The sequence below is a fragment of the Salmo trutta genome, chromosome 29 (genome assembly GCF_901001165.1).
Source record: "Salmo trutta chromosome 29, fSalTru1.1, whole genome shotgun sequence".
Taxonomy (NCBI): domain Eukaryota; kingdom Metazoa; phylum Chordata; class Actinopteri; order Salmoniformes; family Salmonidae; genus Salmo; species Salmo trutta.
Window position 1 is genome coordinate 39,386,941 of NC_042985.1, and position 16,971 is coordinate 39,403,911.

The following is a 16,971-nucleotide window of genomic DNA, read 5'->3' on the forward strand; positions in this document are numbered from 1 at the left end:
GGTTGAGGAGAGGAGTGGTGTTCAGGATAAGGTGACCCACTTACCTTGTCTCTCTCTCACTCCTCCTAACTGCCTCCTCCCTATTTCTCTCTCTCTCTCTCTCTCTCTCTCTCTCTCTCTCTCTCTCTCTGACAATCACTCTCATTCTATCCCACCCTCTCACTGTCTCTTTCTCTCTGTATGGCTGTTTGAATACTTACAATGTTGCTGTTGCTGGAGCTTACCACCAAGTGGCGCTCCAATACAATACTCTAACAGATCAACCCAGACGCCAATGGATACACAACATTAGGTCCATCTCAGTAGTGTAGTAAACTTGTGTTTTCATCTGTAGTTGGACTCAAGCAAATGTACACGTGTGCTTGTTCTTCTCCTTTGGTTATGCTGGTGGGGTTTTGGCGGGTACACTCGCAAAAAAAGAAAGATCTGAGACTTTCTGTAGGAAATGTCAATTGCGTCTCAGAAAGGTAAGGACAGACTCTCTCTCTTTTCCCTGTGTTGGGATGTCTTTCTGCTTGTGTGGTGGGTGAACCCAATGTCCTCTCTTCCCTACTCAGAGGATACTGCAGGGATCCGCGATACTTTGTGTCAGCTTCCATCCTGCCCCATTTACAAGCTCCATAAATCAGACACTTCCGTTTCTGTTAAGGACAGCGGTGTAACTTAAGAGTTTGCAATATATACTGTGTATACTGTGGTACTCTGTCAAATGTGGCATGTACTAATATGCACTACTCCTCTATCTACCTAGTTAAATAAATGTTAAATAAAATAAATAAAAATAAAATATACCTCCTATCTCCTCTTCTCTCTCACCCCTCTTCCATATCCTCTCCTCTCTTCCCTCTCCTCTCTTCCCTCCTTCCCACCTCTCTGTCCCCACCCTCAGCCCCAGTGGTAGTGTGGAGGTGGTGGTGCAGCGGAGGAAGCTGTACAGTGCTGTGCCAGGTAGGCACTTTGTGGTGGTCCATTCCTACCATCCACAGGCCGAGGGAGAGATCACCCTCTACAAGAACGACAGGGTTAAAGGTGAGACATTAGGGAGTGTTAAGGAGAGAACATACAGATACAATTGTATTATGCTTAACACTGCTCTACCATTGGATACATTTGTGACACAAATGGAAATGAGCTGTGTATATAGCTAAATCTGGTTCAACATTTGTTGCACATGTGGTCCCTGAGAAATAAACTAACAGAGAGCAATAATAATGGGATCTTTTTGTAAGCACTAACTCCAACATGGCTTGTTGGCCAAAGCATATGGGGGGGGGGGGGGGGTGGAGGGGTTTTTGGAACACGTTTTGTTCAATGAGATCATCTTCATCAGCTGAAGCATTTATGTATTGTAACAATGGCGTAACAATGGCGCCGGAGAAGAAGGCTGACGCTTTAAGTGTCCCCAACCGATTGTGTTATTTGTTTGTTTATTTGCATTGTTTGTAACTTATTTTTTTACTTATTTTGTACATAATGTTGCCGCTACAGTCTCTTATGACCGAAAATAACTTCTGGACATCAGGACTGCGATTACTCACCATGGACTGGCAGAATCCTTTTCTTCCTTTAACGAGGCTGATGAACCCGACGCGAAAGATATACAGTTTTCTCAGGAACAGACCCAGATCCCCGTGATTTGCGTGAAGAGGAGGCAGAGAAAAAGGGGACAGAGGGCGGGCTGCCTTCTGAGAATTCGTAGGCAATCGAATAAACCCCCACTTCCTTCCATTCTGCTAGCAAACATGCAATCTTTGGAGAATAAAATCGATGACCTACGCAGGAGATTAAACTACCAACGGGACATTCAAAACTGTTATATCTTATGCTTCACGGAGTCGTGGCTGAACGACGACACTATCAACATACAGCTGGCGGGTTATACGCTGTACCGGAAGGGTAGAACAGCGCCGTTTGGTAAGACAAGGGGCGGCAGACTATGTATTTTTGTAAATAACAGCTGGTGCACGATATCTAAGGAAGTCTCGAGCAATTGTTCGCCTGAGGTAGAGTATCTCATGATAAGCTGCCAATACAGGACTAAGATCGAATCGTACTACACTGTTTCTGACGCTCGTTGGATGTGGCAGGGCTTGCAAATTACAGACTACAAAGGGAAGCACAGCCGAGAGCTGCCCAGTGACATAAGCCTACCAGACAAGCTAAACTACTTCTATGCTCGCTTCGAGGCAAATAACACTGAAACATGCATGAGAGCACCAGCTGTTCCGGGAAGACTGTGTGATCACGCTCTCCGCAGCCAATGTGAGTATGACCTTTAAACAGGTCAACATTCACAAGGCAGCAGGGCCAGATGGATTACCAGGATGTGTAATGCGAGCATGCGCTGACCAACTGGCAAGTGTCTTCACTGACATTTTCAACCTCTCCCTGTCCAAGTCTGTAATAGCAACATGTTTTAAGCAGACCACCATATTGCCTGTGCCCAAGAACACTTAGGTAACCTGCCTAAATGACTACCGATCCGTAGCACTCACGTCTGTAGCCATAAAGTGCTTTATAAGGCTGGTCATGGCTCACATCAACACCATTATCCCAGAAACCCTAGACCCACTCCAATTTGCATACCGCCCCAACAGATCCACAGATGATGCAATCTCTATTGCACTCCACACTGCCCTTTCCCACCTGGACAAAAGGAACACCTATGTGAGAATGCTATTCATTGACCACAGCACAGCATTCAACACCAAAGCTCATCAATAAGCTAAGGACCCTGGGACTAAACACCTCCCTCTGCAACTGGATCCTGGACTTCCTGACGGGCCGTCTCCAGGTGGTAAGGGTAGGCCACGCTGATCCTCAACACTGGGGCCCCTCAGGGGTGCGTGCTCAGTCCCCTCCTGTACTCCCTGTTCACTCATGACTGCACGGCCAGGCACAACTTCAACACCATCATTAAATTTGTCAATGACACAACAGTGGTAGGCCTGATTACCGACAACAACGAGACAGCCTATAGGGAGGAGGTCAGAGACCTGGCCGTGTGGTGCCAGGACAACAACCTCTCCCTCAACGTGATCAAGACAAAGGAGAGGATTGTGGACTACAGGAAAAAGAGGACTGAGCACGCCCCCATTCTCATCGATGGGGCTGCAGTGGAGCAGGTTGAGAACTTCAAGTTCCTTGGTGTCCACATCACCAACAAATTAACATGGTATAAGCACACCAAGACAGTCTTGATGAGGGCACGTCAAAACCTATTCCCCATCAGGAGACTTGGCATGGGTCCTCAGATTTGGCATGGGTCCTCAGATCCTCAAAAGGTTCTACAGCTGCACCCTCGAGAGCATCCTGACTGGTTGCATCACTACCTGGTATGGCAACTGCTCGGCCTCCGACCGCAAGGCACTACAGAGGGTAGTGCGAACGGCCCAGTACATCACTTGCGGTGTCAGAGGAAGGGCCTAAAAATTGTCTCCAGCCTCCCTAGTCATAGACTGTTCTCTCTGCTACCACATGGCAAGCGGTACCGGAGCACCAAGTCTAGGTCCAAGAGGCTTCTAAACAGCTTCTACCCCCAAGCCATAGGACTCCTGAACAGCATTGCCCCCCCTCCCCTCCCCCTCTTTTACCCCGCTGCTACTCTCTGTTGTTATCATCTATGGATAGTCACTTTAATACCTCTACCTACATGAGAGCTTCAAGTTCCTTGGTGTCCACATCACCAACAAACTAGAATGGTCCAAACACACCAAGACAGTCGTGAAGAGGGCACGCCAAAACCTATTCCCCCTCATGAAACTAAAAAGATTTGGCATGGGTCCTGAGATCCTCAAAAGATTCTACAGCTGCAACATCGAGAGCATCCTGACTGGCTGCATCACTGCCTGGTACGGCAATTGCTCAGCCTCCGAGCACAAGGCACTACAGAGGGTACTGCGTACGGCCCAGTACATCACTGGGGCTAAGCTGCCTGCCATCCAGGACCTCTACACCAGGCGATGTCAGAGGAAGGCCCTAAAAATTGTTTAAGACTCCAGCCACCTCAGTCATAGACTGTTCTCTCTACTACTGCATGGCAAGCGGTACCGGAGTGCCAAATCTAGGACAAAAAGGCTTTTCAACAGTTTTACCCTCAAGCCATAAGACTTCTGAACGGGTAATCAAATGGCTACCCGGACTATTTGCATTGTGTGCCCCCCCACCCCTCTTTTACGCTGCTGCTACTCTCTGTTTATTATATATGCACAGTCACTTTAACTGTACATTCATGTACATATGTACATACTACCTCAATTGGCCCGACCAACCAGTGCCCCCGCACAACCGGGCTATCTGCATTGTGTCCCGCCACCCACCACCCGCCAACCCCTCTTTACGCTACTGCTACTCTCTGTTCATCATATATGCATAGTCACTTTAACCATATATACATGTACATACTACCTCAATCAGCCTGACTAACCGGTGTCTGTATGTAGCCTCGCTACTTTTATAGCCTCACTACTGTATATAGCCTTGCTACTGTTTTTCACTGTCTTTTTACTGTTGTTTTTATTTCTTTACTTACCTATTGTTCACCTAATACCTTGTTTGCACTATTTGTTAGAGCCTGTAAGTAAGCATTTCACTGTAAGGTCTACCTACACCTGTTGTATTCGGTGCATGTGACTAATACAATTTGATTTGATGTATTCAAAACAAGCACATAAACCACATGAAGGCTTCATAATTCTTAAAGATAATGTTAACTGGCTGATATTATCTCATACAACAAAACGTATAAGCCTAAGCCTGTGTTAACCTCAGATCTTATTTTTGGCATTTATCCCAAAACCCCATTATTTCCCTATTCATAGGAATGGCTGAACGAACCAGAGGTAATTCATTTAAAAAAATTAGGACTACAAGCTGGCGAGCTCTATAAACACAGGTACCATGCGTTCTGCGAGTGACATTTATTACAGTACATGTGCTGCGTATAATGATTCGCTCTCTCTCTCTCTCTCTCTCTCTCACCACACTCCCCCTCCCCTCTCTCCAGTTCTGAGTATCGGAGAAGGGGGGTTCTGGGAAGGCAGTGCCCGGGGCCAGGTGGGCTGGTTTCCTGCGGAGTGCGTGGAGGAGATTCCTGCCAAGCCCAGCGAGGAGAGGACGCGTAAGTCATTAAGCATGCTGACCCAGATATTTGGGAATTTGGGAATAGGAGAGTTGGAAAGAGTGGTTGGGGAGCTCTGTGGAGGAGGAGGGATGATTTCTGGTGGCATCCTAGGGCACTGAGACCCAGTTTTCCACCCAGTAGATGGGCTCAGCACAGAGACTGTTCCGTGTGTACAGATCCAAAATATTTGGATTGGTGTAATGTGGAGGAATATGGAAGAAAGTCCCCTAAGCCCAATTAACACACTAGGTGGAGCCATCAGCATTTGACTGCCTACCAAAGGTGTGTAGGGGCTCGGGCAGACCTAGGCAATTCCAGTCCTCGGGGGGTCTGATTGGTGTGACACGTTTACCCCATCCTTAGCAAACACAGCTGATTTAAACTTAATTGCATTTTTAATTGAAGATCATGATTGTTGATTATTGGAGTCAGGTGTGTTACCTCGGGCTGGGGAAAAAGTGTGACACCAATCAGGCCCCCGAGGACTGAAGTTGCCCAGCCCTTGGCTAAGGGGTCTTTCCAGGCTGACAGGAAAGATGAAAGGGAAGAAAGAGAGGTAGAGAGCGAGAGACGGAGGAGGGAGGGAGTTGTCTGGTCAAAAAGACTAAGACATTGTTGCCGCCCGTAGCATTGAATGCAAGGGAAGCCAGCGAGCATTTGGAATCTCTTTATATTGTTTTAAATAAAACAATAGCTAATCAGCGTTGAGCTAAACTGAGTGAGCTTAATTGTGAATGGTCCTGGTGCACCAAAAAAAAGTGTCAAGGGAAGTCAGTTTGGATTTGGCTTCACACCAACGACATCACATCAAAAGCAAAACTTACTTTACAAAATAAAACTTGAATTGTAGCATTTCGTTGTGTTTTTGTTCTCTGGTGGCTAGATAGCTAGCTAAAATCGTCCCTTTCTTAAATTAACTATGGAGGGAGATAGGGATTTGGACTTTACTTTTACTTAATTCTAGATACTAGCCAATGATTATAATGGCGATTCTGATCCAACCATAAATGCATACATTGTGCCCCTGGCCTGAGAGGAGGTAAGTTCAATGTAGCTAGCTAGATGTAATAGGCTAATGTTAACTTGCTGGGCTTGCACATCGTTGCCCATGAAAGGAAGTTAGGATAGCAAGCAAGCATTTTAGCCAGGTAGCCTAGGATAACAAAAACTTAAAGTGTGTACTGTATGACAGACAGACAGTTTCGGCAACATGAAAGAGAGGAGGATGTCATTGGTGTTTCTCTAGAAGTAGGGTGAGTCAACATGTTTTTTCTACTGGCACGCATGGACACACACACACACACAAATCAGTAACATGGACAGCCACATCATATTTAGCTTACGTTGATTGGCCTAAATAGTTTTTGGTGTCTTTTAGTTGTCACTGTATTAGACCAAGCATAGGTGATTTGATGATGAATTTGAAATGGTGTTGGAATAGTCGAGGCAGCTACTGTTTTCTTTTCGACTTGCGGTAACTCTCTGTGGTTCTAAATCAATGGTTGTTTATTAGTCCAAAAACGTTACAAAAATGAACTTTCTGGACCATGCTATAGGTCATGTAACTGTTTGCTACATGCAATATGCTTTGTGAACTTCAGAGGTTGCTCTGTGGTTTTGTGATGAAACAAAGGTGTGGTTGAGTTTATTCTGCCATTGTCTTCTTATTGTCTAGGCTTATATACCACGGTAGCAAGGCATATGAACCAGTGGAGGCTGCTGAGGGGCGGACGGCTCTTAATAGTGGATGGAATGGAGTCAATGGAATGGCATCAACCACATGGAAACCATGTGTTTGATGTGTTTAATATAATTCCATTGACTCCATTCCAGCCATTATTATGAGCCGTCCTCCCCTCAGCAGCCTCCACTGGTATTAACTAACAGGTTATAGAGCAAACAATGTAATTATCACAACACATAGGTGGCTTTCTTTCCCTGACTTGGCTTCCCCAGTGATTTTATCTATGTACCGCTACTAGGCTTTGAGCTAGTGTGTTCACTGCTGTGTCATCAAAGGCCCTTGAATATATTTGCCAGCTTTGTACTGTATGATCTGCCTCATGCCCTTTAAAACAAGTGGTCTTCTGGGGATTATACACTGGCACGCTGGCACAAGTGTGACATCACTCGTGTATGTCATGGTTGTCATTCTATTGCTGATAACCATAATAATTTCTGGAGGCATAGCTTGGGTTCCTTCCCATTCCCATGCTATTGGTCAATAACCAAGTTAGGCTCCAGAGTGGCGCAGCGGTCTACCCTGGCGGCTCCGGCGGCTCCGGGCTGGCGGGCGGCCCTGGCGGCTCCGGGCTGGCGAGCGGCCCGGGGCTGGCGAGCGGCCCTGGCGGCTCCGGACAGGCGGGCGGCTCTGGCCCAGGATTCACCAGGCTGGGGAGACATGAAGGAGGCCTGGCCCTGGGCGCAGGCACAGGACTCACCAGGCTGGGGAGACATGAAGGAGGCCTGGCCCTGGGTGCAGGCACATGACTCACCAGGCTGGCGGGCGGCTCTGGCTGCTCCGGGCTGGCGGGCGGCTCTGGCGGCTCCGAACTGGCGGGATGCTCTGGCGGCTCCGGACTGGCGGGCGGCTCTGGCCCAAGATTCACCAGGCTGGGGAGACATGCAGGAGGCCTGGCTCTGGGCGCAGGCACAGGACTCACCAGGCTTTGGAGACCCACAGGAGGCCTGGTCCTGGGAGGAGGCACAGGACAGACCAGGCTGGAGAGACTCACTGGAGGCCTGGTCCTGGGAGGAGGCACAGGATAAACCAGGCTGGAGAGACCCACTGGAGGCTCCGGGCTGAGGAGCGTCTCTGTCGGCTCCGGACTGTCGGCCGTCTCTGTCGGCTCCGGACTGTCGGTCGTCTCTGTCGGCTCCGGACTGTAAACTGTCGCCGGAAGCTCAGGACGGGGAACTGTCGCCGGAAGCTCAGGACGGGGAACTGTCGTCGGAAGCTCTGGACGGGGAATGCGCACTGTAGGCCTGATGCGTGGGACTGGCTTTGGAGACGCCAGACTAGTAACACACACCTTCAGGCTAGTGCGGGGAGCAGGAACAGGACGTACTGGAGAGAGAGTGCGAGAGGCAGGCACCTGAAAAGCATGGGTAGTTGACTCAGGCCTCACCGCTGGTCCAGCCGAACTACCCGTGTGCCCCCCCAAAAAAATTTTTGGGGGCTGCCTCTCGTTCTTCCCGGGTAGGCTCCGATATCTTTCGATCACCTGGCCCCATGTCCAGTCTTTCCTCCCAAGCCACTCCTGACAAGACCAGGTGTCCATCTCCTCCCGAGCACGCTGCTTGATCCAGTTGTGGTGGGTAGTTCTGTAACGATCGTCTGGAAGAGGGGACCAAGATGCAGCGTGGTAAGTGGTCATAATGATTTTTAATGAGACACTTCAAAAACAAACAGGGAAAACGAAAGCCAACAGTTCTGCCAGGTGAACACACAAGACAGAAAACAACTACCCACAAAACCCCAAAGGAAAACAGGCTGCCTAAGTATGATTCCTAATCAGAGACAACGATAGACAGCTGCCTCTGATTAGGAACCCTACTCGGCCCAAAACAAAGAAATACAAAAACATAGAAAAAGGAACATAGAACGCCCACCCAATGTAACACCCTGGCCTAACCAAAATAAAGAACAAAAAAAACCTCTCTATGGCCAGAGCGTTACAACTACCCATACCACTGGAATGGTCTTAGCAAGAGCTAACTTGCAATCCTACTTCTGTTAGCCATAGCAAAGGATCACTAACATTACAATTACAATTTTCAGACTCAGTGTAGGCTAAATGTACTAGCTAAAGGTGAAGTGATGTCAAGGAAGGCAGTGATAGTTTGTGTTAGCCTCTCTCTGTCTCTCTGTCTCCCTCTCTTTCTACATGTACATGTGCTCCACGTGAATGGGCCCTGTCTCTCCGTTCTCTCTTCTCTCTGCTACGCTAGGCTAAGTGCTACACTGCGCTGCTAAATCAGCTGTGTTCTAATGTCCTCTGGGCTGCAGGGGAATAAACACATCATACTCCATCCCCTTCTCTCTTTCTTTCTCAAGCTCTCTTTCAAATGGCCCATTTATTCTATCTATGCCCACTTTCTCTCTCTCACTTTCTGTCACCTTACTCTCTCTGTCTATGTCAATATTCCTCTGTTGTTTTCTTTTATTTACTCTCTCTCGCTCTCAATTAAATTCTATTAAATTGTGCTTTGTTGGCATAATTTCATAATACAATATGCATTATCTCTTACCCTTCCTAGCTACTTCTCTCTCTTTGTCTGTGTGTGTATTTATATATATATATATATATATATAGTCACGTGTGCTCCCTCTCCGGCCTTTAGGTCACCAGACTGCTGATTATTGCGCCCACCTGTCACCATCGTCACACGCATCAGCGCCTAATGACACTCACCTGGAATCCATCACCTCCTTGATTATCTGCCCTATTTATGTCACTCCCTTTGGTTCCTTCCCCAGGCGTTATTGTTTCTGTTTCATGTCTGTGCGCTGTTCGTGTTTTGTATTATGTTTCGTTAATTTATTAAATTATTCACTCCCTGAACTTGCTTCCTGGCTCCCAGCGCACACGTTATAGAATAACGCCTCATCAAAGGGAAGCATCAGGGAGTGTTTTTTTGTTTTTGTGTTGGAGGTGATGTCGGGTCCGGGTGTCGGTACAGCAGCTACCAGGGAGGCCTCAGCCGGTTTCGTCGGACTCTCATGCCTCAGCTGGCTTGACATGTTCCCATGCCTTAGCGGGTTTGACGGGCTCCCATGCCTCAGCTGGCTCGACAGTCTTAAATGCTTCATCGGGTTCGATAGGCTCCCATGCCTCAGCGGGTTCGATAGGCTCCCATGCCTCAGCGGGTTCGATAGGCTCCCATGCCTCAGCGGGTTCAATAGGCTCCCATGCCTCAGCGGGTTCAATAGGCTCCCATGCCTCAGCGGGTTCAATAGGCTCCCATGCCTCAGCGAGTTCAATAGGCTCTCATGCCTCAGTGGGTTCGATAGGCTCCCATGCCTCAGCTGGGTGAACAGGTTCCTGTGCCTCGGCCGACGCAACCGGGGAGGTCTCAGCTGGCTCATCAGGCTCTCACACCTCAGCCGGTTCGTCAGGTTTCTGCGCCTAAGCGGAGATGACCGGTCTGCTCCTGATCCCCAGGATCGTCCCTTTGGTTGGCGTCCTGCGGCTGGAGCTGCGCACCGTGGAGGGGGTACTGTCACATATGCTCTCTCTCCGGCGCTCTGGGTCGCCATGCTCCCATGCCTCAGCCATATCGACATGTTCCCGTGCCTCAGCAGAGGTGACCGGTCCACTCCTGATCCCCCGGGATCGTCATTTTGGTCGGCGTCCTGCGGCTGGAGCCGCGCGTTGGGGAGGGGGTACTGTCACGTGTGCTCCCTCTCCGGCCTCTAGGTCACCAGACTGCTGATTATTGAGCACACCTGTCACCATCGTCACGCACATCAACGCCTAATGACACTCACCTGGACTCCACCACCTCCTTGATTATCTGCCCTATTTATGTCACTCCCTTTGGTTCCTTCCCCAGGCGTCATTGTTTCAGTTTCATGTCTGTGCATTGTTCGTGTTTCTTGTTTTGTATTATGTTTCATTAATTTTTTTAATTATTCACTCCCTGAATTGCTTCCTGACTCCCAGTGCACACATTACATATATATACAGTAACAGTCAAAAGTTTGGACACACCTACTCATTCAAGAGTTTTTCTTTATTTTTACAATTTTTTATATTGTAGAATAATACATTGTAGAATAATAGTGAAGACATCAAAACTATGAAATAGCACATATGGAATCATGTAGTAACCAACAAAGTGTGAAACAAATCAAAATATATCTGAGATTCTTGAAAGTAGCCACCCATTGCCTTGATGACAGCTTTTGCACACTCTTGGCATTCTCTCAACCAGCTTCATGAGGTAGTCACCTGGAATGAATTTCAATTAACAGTTGTGCCTTGTGAAAAGTTAATTTGTGGAATTTCTTTCCTTAATGGGTTTTTACCAATCAGTTTTGTTGTGACAAGGTAGGGTTGATAGTCCTATTTGGTAAAAAACAAAGTGCATATTACGGCAAAAACAGCTCAAATAAGCAAAGACAGTCCATCATTAGTTTAAGATATGAAGGTCAGTCAATCCGGAAAATGAACAGATCTCTGCATGTGTGGTTCCCACCGCGAAGCATGGAGTAAGAGGTGTGATGGTGTGGGGGTGCCTTGCTGGTGACACTGTCAGTGATTTATTTAGATTCCAAGGCACACTTAACGAGCATGGCTACCACACCATTCTGCAGCGATACCGCATCCCATCTGGTTTGCACTGGTTTGCACAGTGTCGCTTCGAGGCAAGCAACACTGAACCATGCATGACAGCACCAACTGTGCTGGAGGACTGTGTGACCACGCTCTCCTTAGCCTCTACAAGTAAGACCTTTAAACAGGTTAACATTCATAAGGCCGCATGGCCATACAGATTATCAGGATGTGTACTAAGACCATGCGCGTACTCAGACCGTACTCAGACCATTGACATTTTCAACATCTCCCTGACCCAGTCTGTAAAGCCTACATGTTGTAAGCAGACCACCATAGTCCCTGTGCCCAAGAATGGCAAGATAACCTTTCTAAATTACTATCGCCCGTAGCACTCACATTTGTAGCCATGAAATGCTTTGAAATGCTGGTCATGGCTTACATCAACACCATCATCCCAGACACCCTGGACCCACTCTAATTCACATACCGCCCCAACAAATCCACAGAATTTTTATTGCACTCCACACTGGCCTCTCTCACCTGGACGAGAGGAATACCTATGTGAGAATGTTGTTCATTGACTATTGCTCACCTTTCAACACCATAGTGCCCTCCAAGCTCATCAATAAGCTAAGGACCCTGGGACTGAACAGCTCCCTCTGCAACTGGAGCCTGGACTTCCTGACGGGCCACCCCCAGGTGGTGAGGGTAGGCAACAACACATCCGCCAAGCTGACCCTCAACACTGGGGCCCCTCAGGGGTGTGTGCTTAGTTCCCTCCTGTATTGCCTGTTCACCCACGACTGCGTGGTGGTGCACGACTCCAACGCCATCATTAAGTTTGCTGATGACACGACGGTGGTAAGCCTGACCACCGACGACGATGAGGCAGCCTATAGGGAGGAGGTCAGAGAACTGTCTGTGTGGTGCCAGGACAACAACCTCTCCCTCAACGTCAGCAAGGCAAAGGAGCTGAGTGTGGACTACAGGAAATGGAGGGTCGAGCACTCCCCCATTCACATCGACGGGGCTGTAGTGGAGCGGGTCGAGACCTTCACGTTCCTTGGTGTTCACATCACAAAGGATCTATCATGGTCCACATACACCAAAACAGTCGTGATGAGGGCACGACAACGCCTCTTCCCCCTCAGTAGACTGAAAAGATTTGGCATGGGCCCTCAGATCCTCAAAAGTTGTACAGCTGCACCATTGAGAGCATCTTGGCTGGCTGCATCACCGCTTGTTATGGCAACTCCTTGGCATCTACATAGGGTAGTCCTTACAGCCCAGTACATCACTGGGGCTGAGCACCCTGCAATCCAGGACCTCCATACTAGGCGAGGTCAGATGAAGGCCCTAAAAATTGTCCAGCCACCCAAGTCATAGACTTTTCTCTCTGCTACCACACGGCAAGTGTTAGTTACATTGTTAGTTAAATATTTAGTCTGTGTAGCTATTTGGTTAACTATTTAACTATCTGTATTGACCCTTTTTTGACTCATCACATACGCTGCAGCTGCTGTTTATTATCTATCCTGTTGCCTAGTTACTTTATTCCTAGTTATATGTACATAATTGAAGTAGATATGTACGTACCTCGTACCTCGTAAGTAAGCACATCACTGTTAGTCTACACCTGTTGTTTACGAAGCATGTGACAATTCTTTGGGGATTTGGTACATAGGTGGGGAAGCTCAACTTCTCATGCTCTTTGCATACATCCTGGAATGCTTTATGGAAGTAAGAAAATACTAATTCAACATCAGGGATGATTTCAACTCATCAATGTTAAGAACATAATGTAAAGAACCCTGAGTATCAAACTGCTTCTGGCATGAAATTATCCCCAATTTGGTAGTGGGTGGATACACACACACACACACACACACACACACACACACACACACACACACACACACACACACACACACACACACACACACACACACACACACACACTTTCACACTGTGCAGAAGCGTGCTCGTGCGAACACACACACACACACACACACACACACACACACACACAAAGCCATAGTAAAACTGAAATGTTAGTAGATCACTACCTGTGACAATGAACTCTTAAACTCTGGTTCCTGGAAAGAGGGACATTTCATGGAATCATCTGAAGTGGGGTTAGCACTTAATGCCATCATCAGTAGCAAACTTACCATCAGGCAGAAGAGCCAATTGCCTCAGGCCTCACATCTTCAAGGGGCCTCATGAGCTGTGTATAATTAAATAAATAAATAATACTCGTAATAATTTTAATATATGTATTTTCTAATAGTATTAACAACTGTCATTAATCACCCACAGACTGGTTCATAATAAAGGACTATTCAACCCTGACAAAGTTCCTGTGCATTGTTTCACGCGATATGATTGCAAATGTGACTTTCATTGAAATTAAGTTGCAGCAATGAGGCGCTTTCAGATCGGGGTAGAGAAACGAAAAAGAAAGAAGCTTACATTTTAACAGAAAAATGACCTACACTACCAGTCAAAAGTTTTAGAACACTTACTCATTCAAGGGTTTTTCTTTATTTTTACTATTTTCTACACTGTACACATCAAAACTATGAAGTAACACATATGGAATCATGTAGTAACCAAAAAAGTGAATATTATATATTTGAGATTCTTCAAATAGCCACCCTTTGCCTTGTTGACAGCTTTGCACACTCTTGGCATTCCCTCAACCAGCTTCATAAGGTAGTCACCTGGAATCCCTTTCAATTAACCTGTTGGGGCTAGGGGGCAGTATTTACACGGCCGGATAAAAAACGTACCCGATTTAATCTGGTTACTAATCCTACCCAGTAACTAGAATATGCATATACTTATTATATATGGATAGAAAACACCCTAAAGTTTCTAAAACTGTTTGAATGGTGTCTGTGAGTATAACAGAACTCATTTGGCAGGCAAAAACCTGAGAGATTCCTTTACAGGAAGTGGCCTGTCTGAGCATTTATTTGCTTTCTTTGACATCTCTTCCAAAAACTGAGGATCTCTGCTGTTACGTGACACTTCCCACGTCTCCAATGGGCTCTCAGAGCCCGGGAAAAACCTGAATGACGTAATTCAAAGCCCTGGCTGAAACACAGGAGCGCTTTTGCTAAGTGGTCTATCAGCAGACAAAAGGCTTAGGCGCGTGCACTGCCCACCCCCGCCTTTCTGTTTTTCCCTCTATTTACAGACAGGCAGATTCCCGGTCGGAATATTATCGCTTTTCTACGAGATAAATTGCATAAAAATTGATTTTAAACAGCGGTTGACATGCTTCGAAGTACGGTAATGGAATATTTAGAATTTTTTTGTCACGTTATGCGCCATGCGCGTGACCGTGATTTACCATTCTGATAGTGTCTAGAACTCACGAACAAAACGTCGCTGATGGAACATAACGATGGATTATTTTGGACCAAACCTACATTTGTTATTGAAGTAGAAGTCCTGGGAGTGCATTCTGACGAAGAACAGGAAAGGTAAGACCATTTTTCTTATAGGAAATATGATTTTGATGAAGGCTAAACTTGCCGGGTGTCTAAATAGCTAGCCCGTGATGGCTGGGCTATGTACTTAGAATATTGCAAAATGTGCTTCATCCGAAAAGTTATTTTAAAATCGGACATATCGAGTGCATAGAGGAGTTCTGTATCTATAATTCTTAAAATAATTGTTATGCTTTTTGTGAACGTTTATCGTGAGTAATTTAGTAAATTGTTAGTAAATTCCCCGGAAGTTTGCGGGGGGTATGCTTTTTCTGAACGTCACATGCTAATGTAAAAAGCTGTTTTTTGATATAAATATGAACTTGATTGAACAGACATGCATGTATTGTATAACATAATGTCCTAGGTGTGTCATCTGATGAAGATCATCAAAGGTTAGTGCTGCATTTAGCTGTGATTTGGGTTTTTGTGAGATTATATGCTAGCTTGAAAAATGGGTGTCTGATTATTTCTGGCTGGGTACTCTGCTGACATAATCTAATGTTTTGCTTTCGTTGTAAAGCCTTTTTGAAATCGGACAGTGTGGTTAGATTAACGAGAGTCTTGTCTTTAAATAGCTGTAAAATAGTCATATGTTTGAGAAATTGAAGTAATAGCATTTCAAAGGTTTTGAAAATCGCGCCACAGGATTCAACTGGCTGTTACGTAGGTGGGACGATTTGGTGCCACCTAGCCCAGAGAGGTTTTAACAGGTGTCTTGTTAAAAGTTAATTTGTGTAATTTCTTTCCTTCTTAATGCGAGAGAGAAAGACACACACACATGCAGGTGTTTCTTTGAGAAGGAGAATGCCGCACAGACAAAGGTCCTTATTCTCTATTTTGTATTTCAATTTTTTGGATGGGGTATTTTCATTTTCTCCTCTATTTGCAAGACAGTTAAATATAGTATTGGCATGTCTGTGTTTCTGTTCGTTTCAGAACTTCAATCATATAGTTGTTGTGCATTTGCTGTGTAAGCCCTCAAATACTTTAAACCCTGCTAAGTTTATTTATTACTCATAAGTCCTTTTTTATTTGTCTTGCTCATTTTGTGTCCTTTTCATTCCCCCAAACTATGTAAGTTGAGTGTCAGTAGGAGGGAGGGAACAAAGGAGGGAGAGATGTGGGAGGAAAAGTAGAAAATAGGGAAATGCAGGTCAACAAAGACCCCCCTTCACGTTGAACTGTAACCAAATCAGTAACCGCCCCCCCTCTTCCACACACACACACACACACACACACACACACACACATGCACGCACACCCTTCAATTATTCTACCACTCCCCCTGCACACCCACACATTCAGATGTAGACACACACACTAAGGAAAACTTCACAGCGACCACACATGCACGTCATGTACCTTCTCCATTGATCGGTGGTCATGGAAACAAACTCCATACAGTACACCGGTGGTTGCTATGGAGTGGGCCTGTTGTGATGTAGTATGTATCTCTTTCACCTCCCTCCTCTCTTTATTCTCGCTCTTCTCCTTTACATTATGTTCTCTTCTCAGCAGTAACCACAAAGCTCCAAACAGATTCTATCCTTAACGCTCAGTGGGACTGCCTGTCTGGTTTTCGGGCTTTTCTCTAGACAATGTGGATTTGGGCATTTCTGGACATTCAAGGCATGTCCCTGCCACTGATTGCATCTGAAAGAAAGGGAGAAAGAGGAAGAGTGAGGGAAAGACAGAGAAAGAGTGTCTGAAAGAATGAGAGTGATAGAAAGACGGTGTATGTGAAAGTCAGAAATTGAGGGAAAGAAAGAGAGAAGAGACATTTAGGAATGCAAATGGAGAAAACTGGATCTATCGGGAGGAAAGTTTGTTTTGGAGGTAACTGTGTGTGTGTGTGTGTGTGTGTGTGTGTGTGTGTGTGTGTGTGTGTGTGTGTGTGTGTGTGTGTGTGTGTGTGTATATATATATAGATCTGGAATGGGGTAGATCTCCATAGGCTCAGGTTGCTTGAGTTGATTTATTGCTTAAGTGTTGTTGTTTTTTACCAAAGGAGATTGTAGTTATTTGCGTTACAGTGGCGCACACTTCTGCAACTTGTTGTTGTCATTGT

The 16,971-nt window shown here is 46.2% G+C and overlaps 1 protein-coding gene across 2 annotated transcripts in view; it reads left to right on the forward strand.

Moving 5' to 3' along the window:
- The window catches only part of LOC115167600 (SH3 and multiple ankyrin repeat domains protein 2-like), a 236,447-nt gene that overhangs the window by 122,162 nt on the left and 97,314 nt on the right, over nt 1–16,971 (forward strand). For both annotated transcript variants that reach the window (XM_029722187.1, XM_029722186.1), the window contains 2 exons: nt 890–1,029; nt 5,006–5,119. In XM_029722187.1, the coding sequence (XP_029578047.1) occupies nt 890–1,029; nt 5,006–5,119 (254 nt within the window). The remainder of the gene's footprint in view (nt 1–889; nt 1,030–5,005; nt 5,120–16,971) is intronic.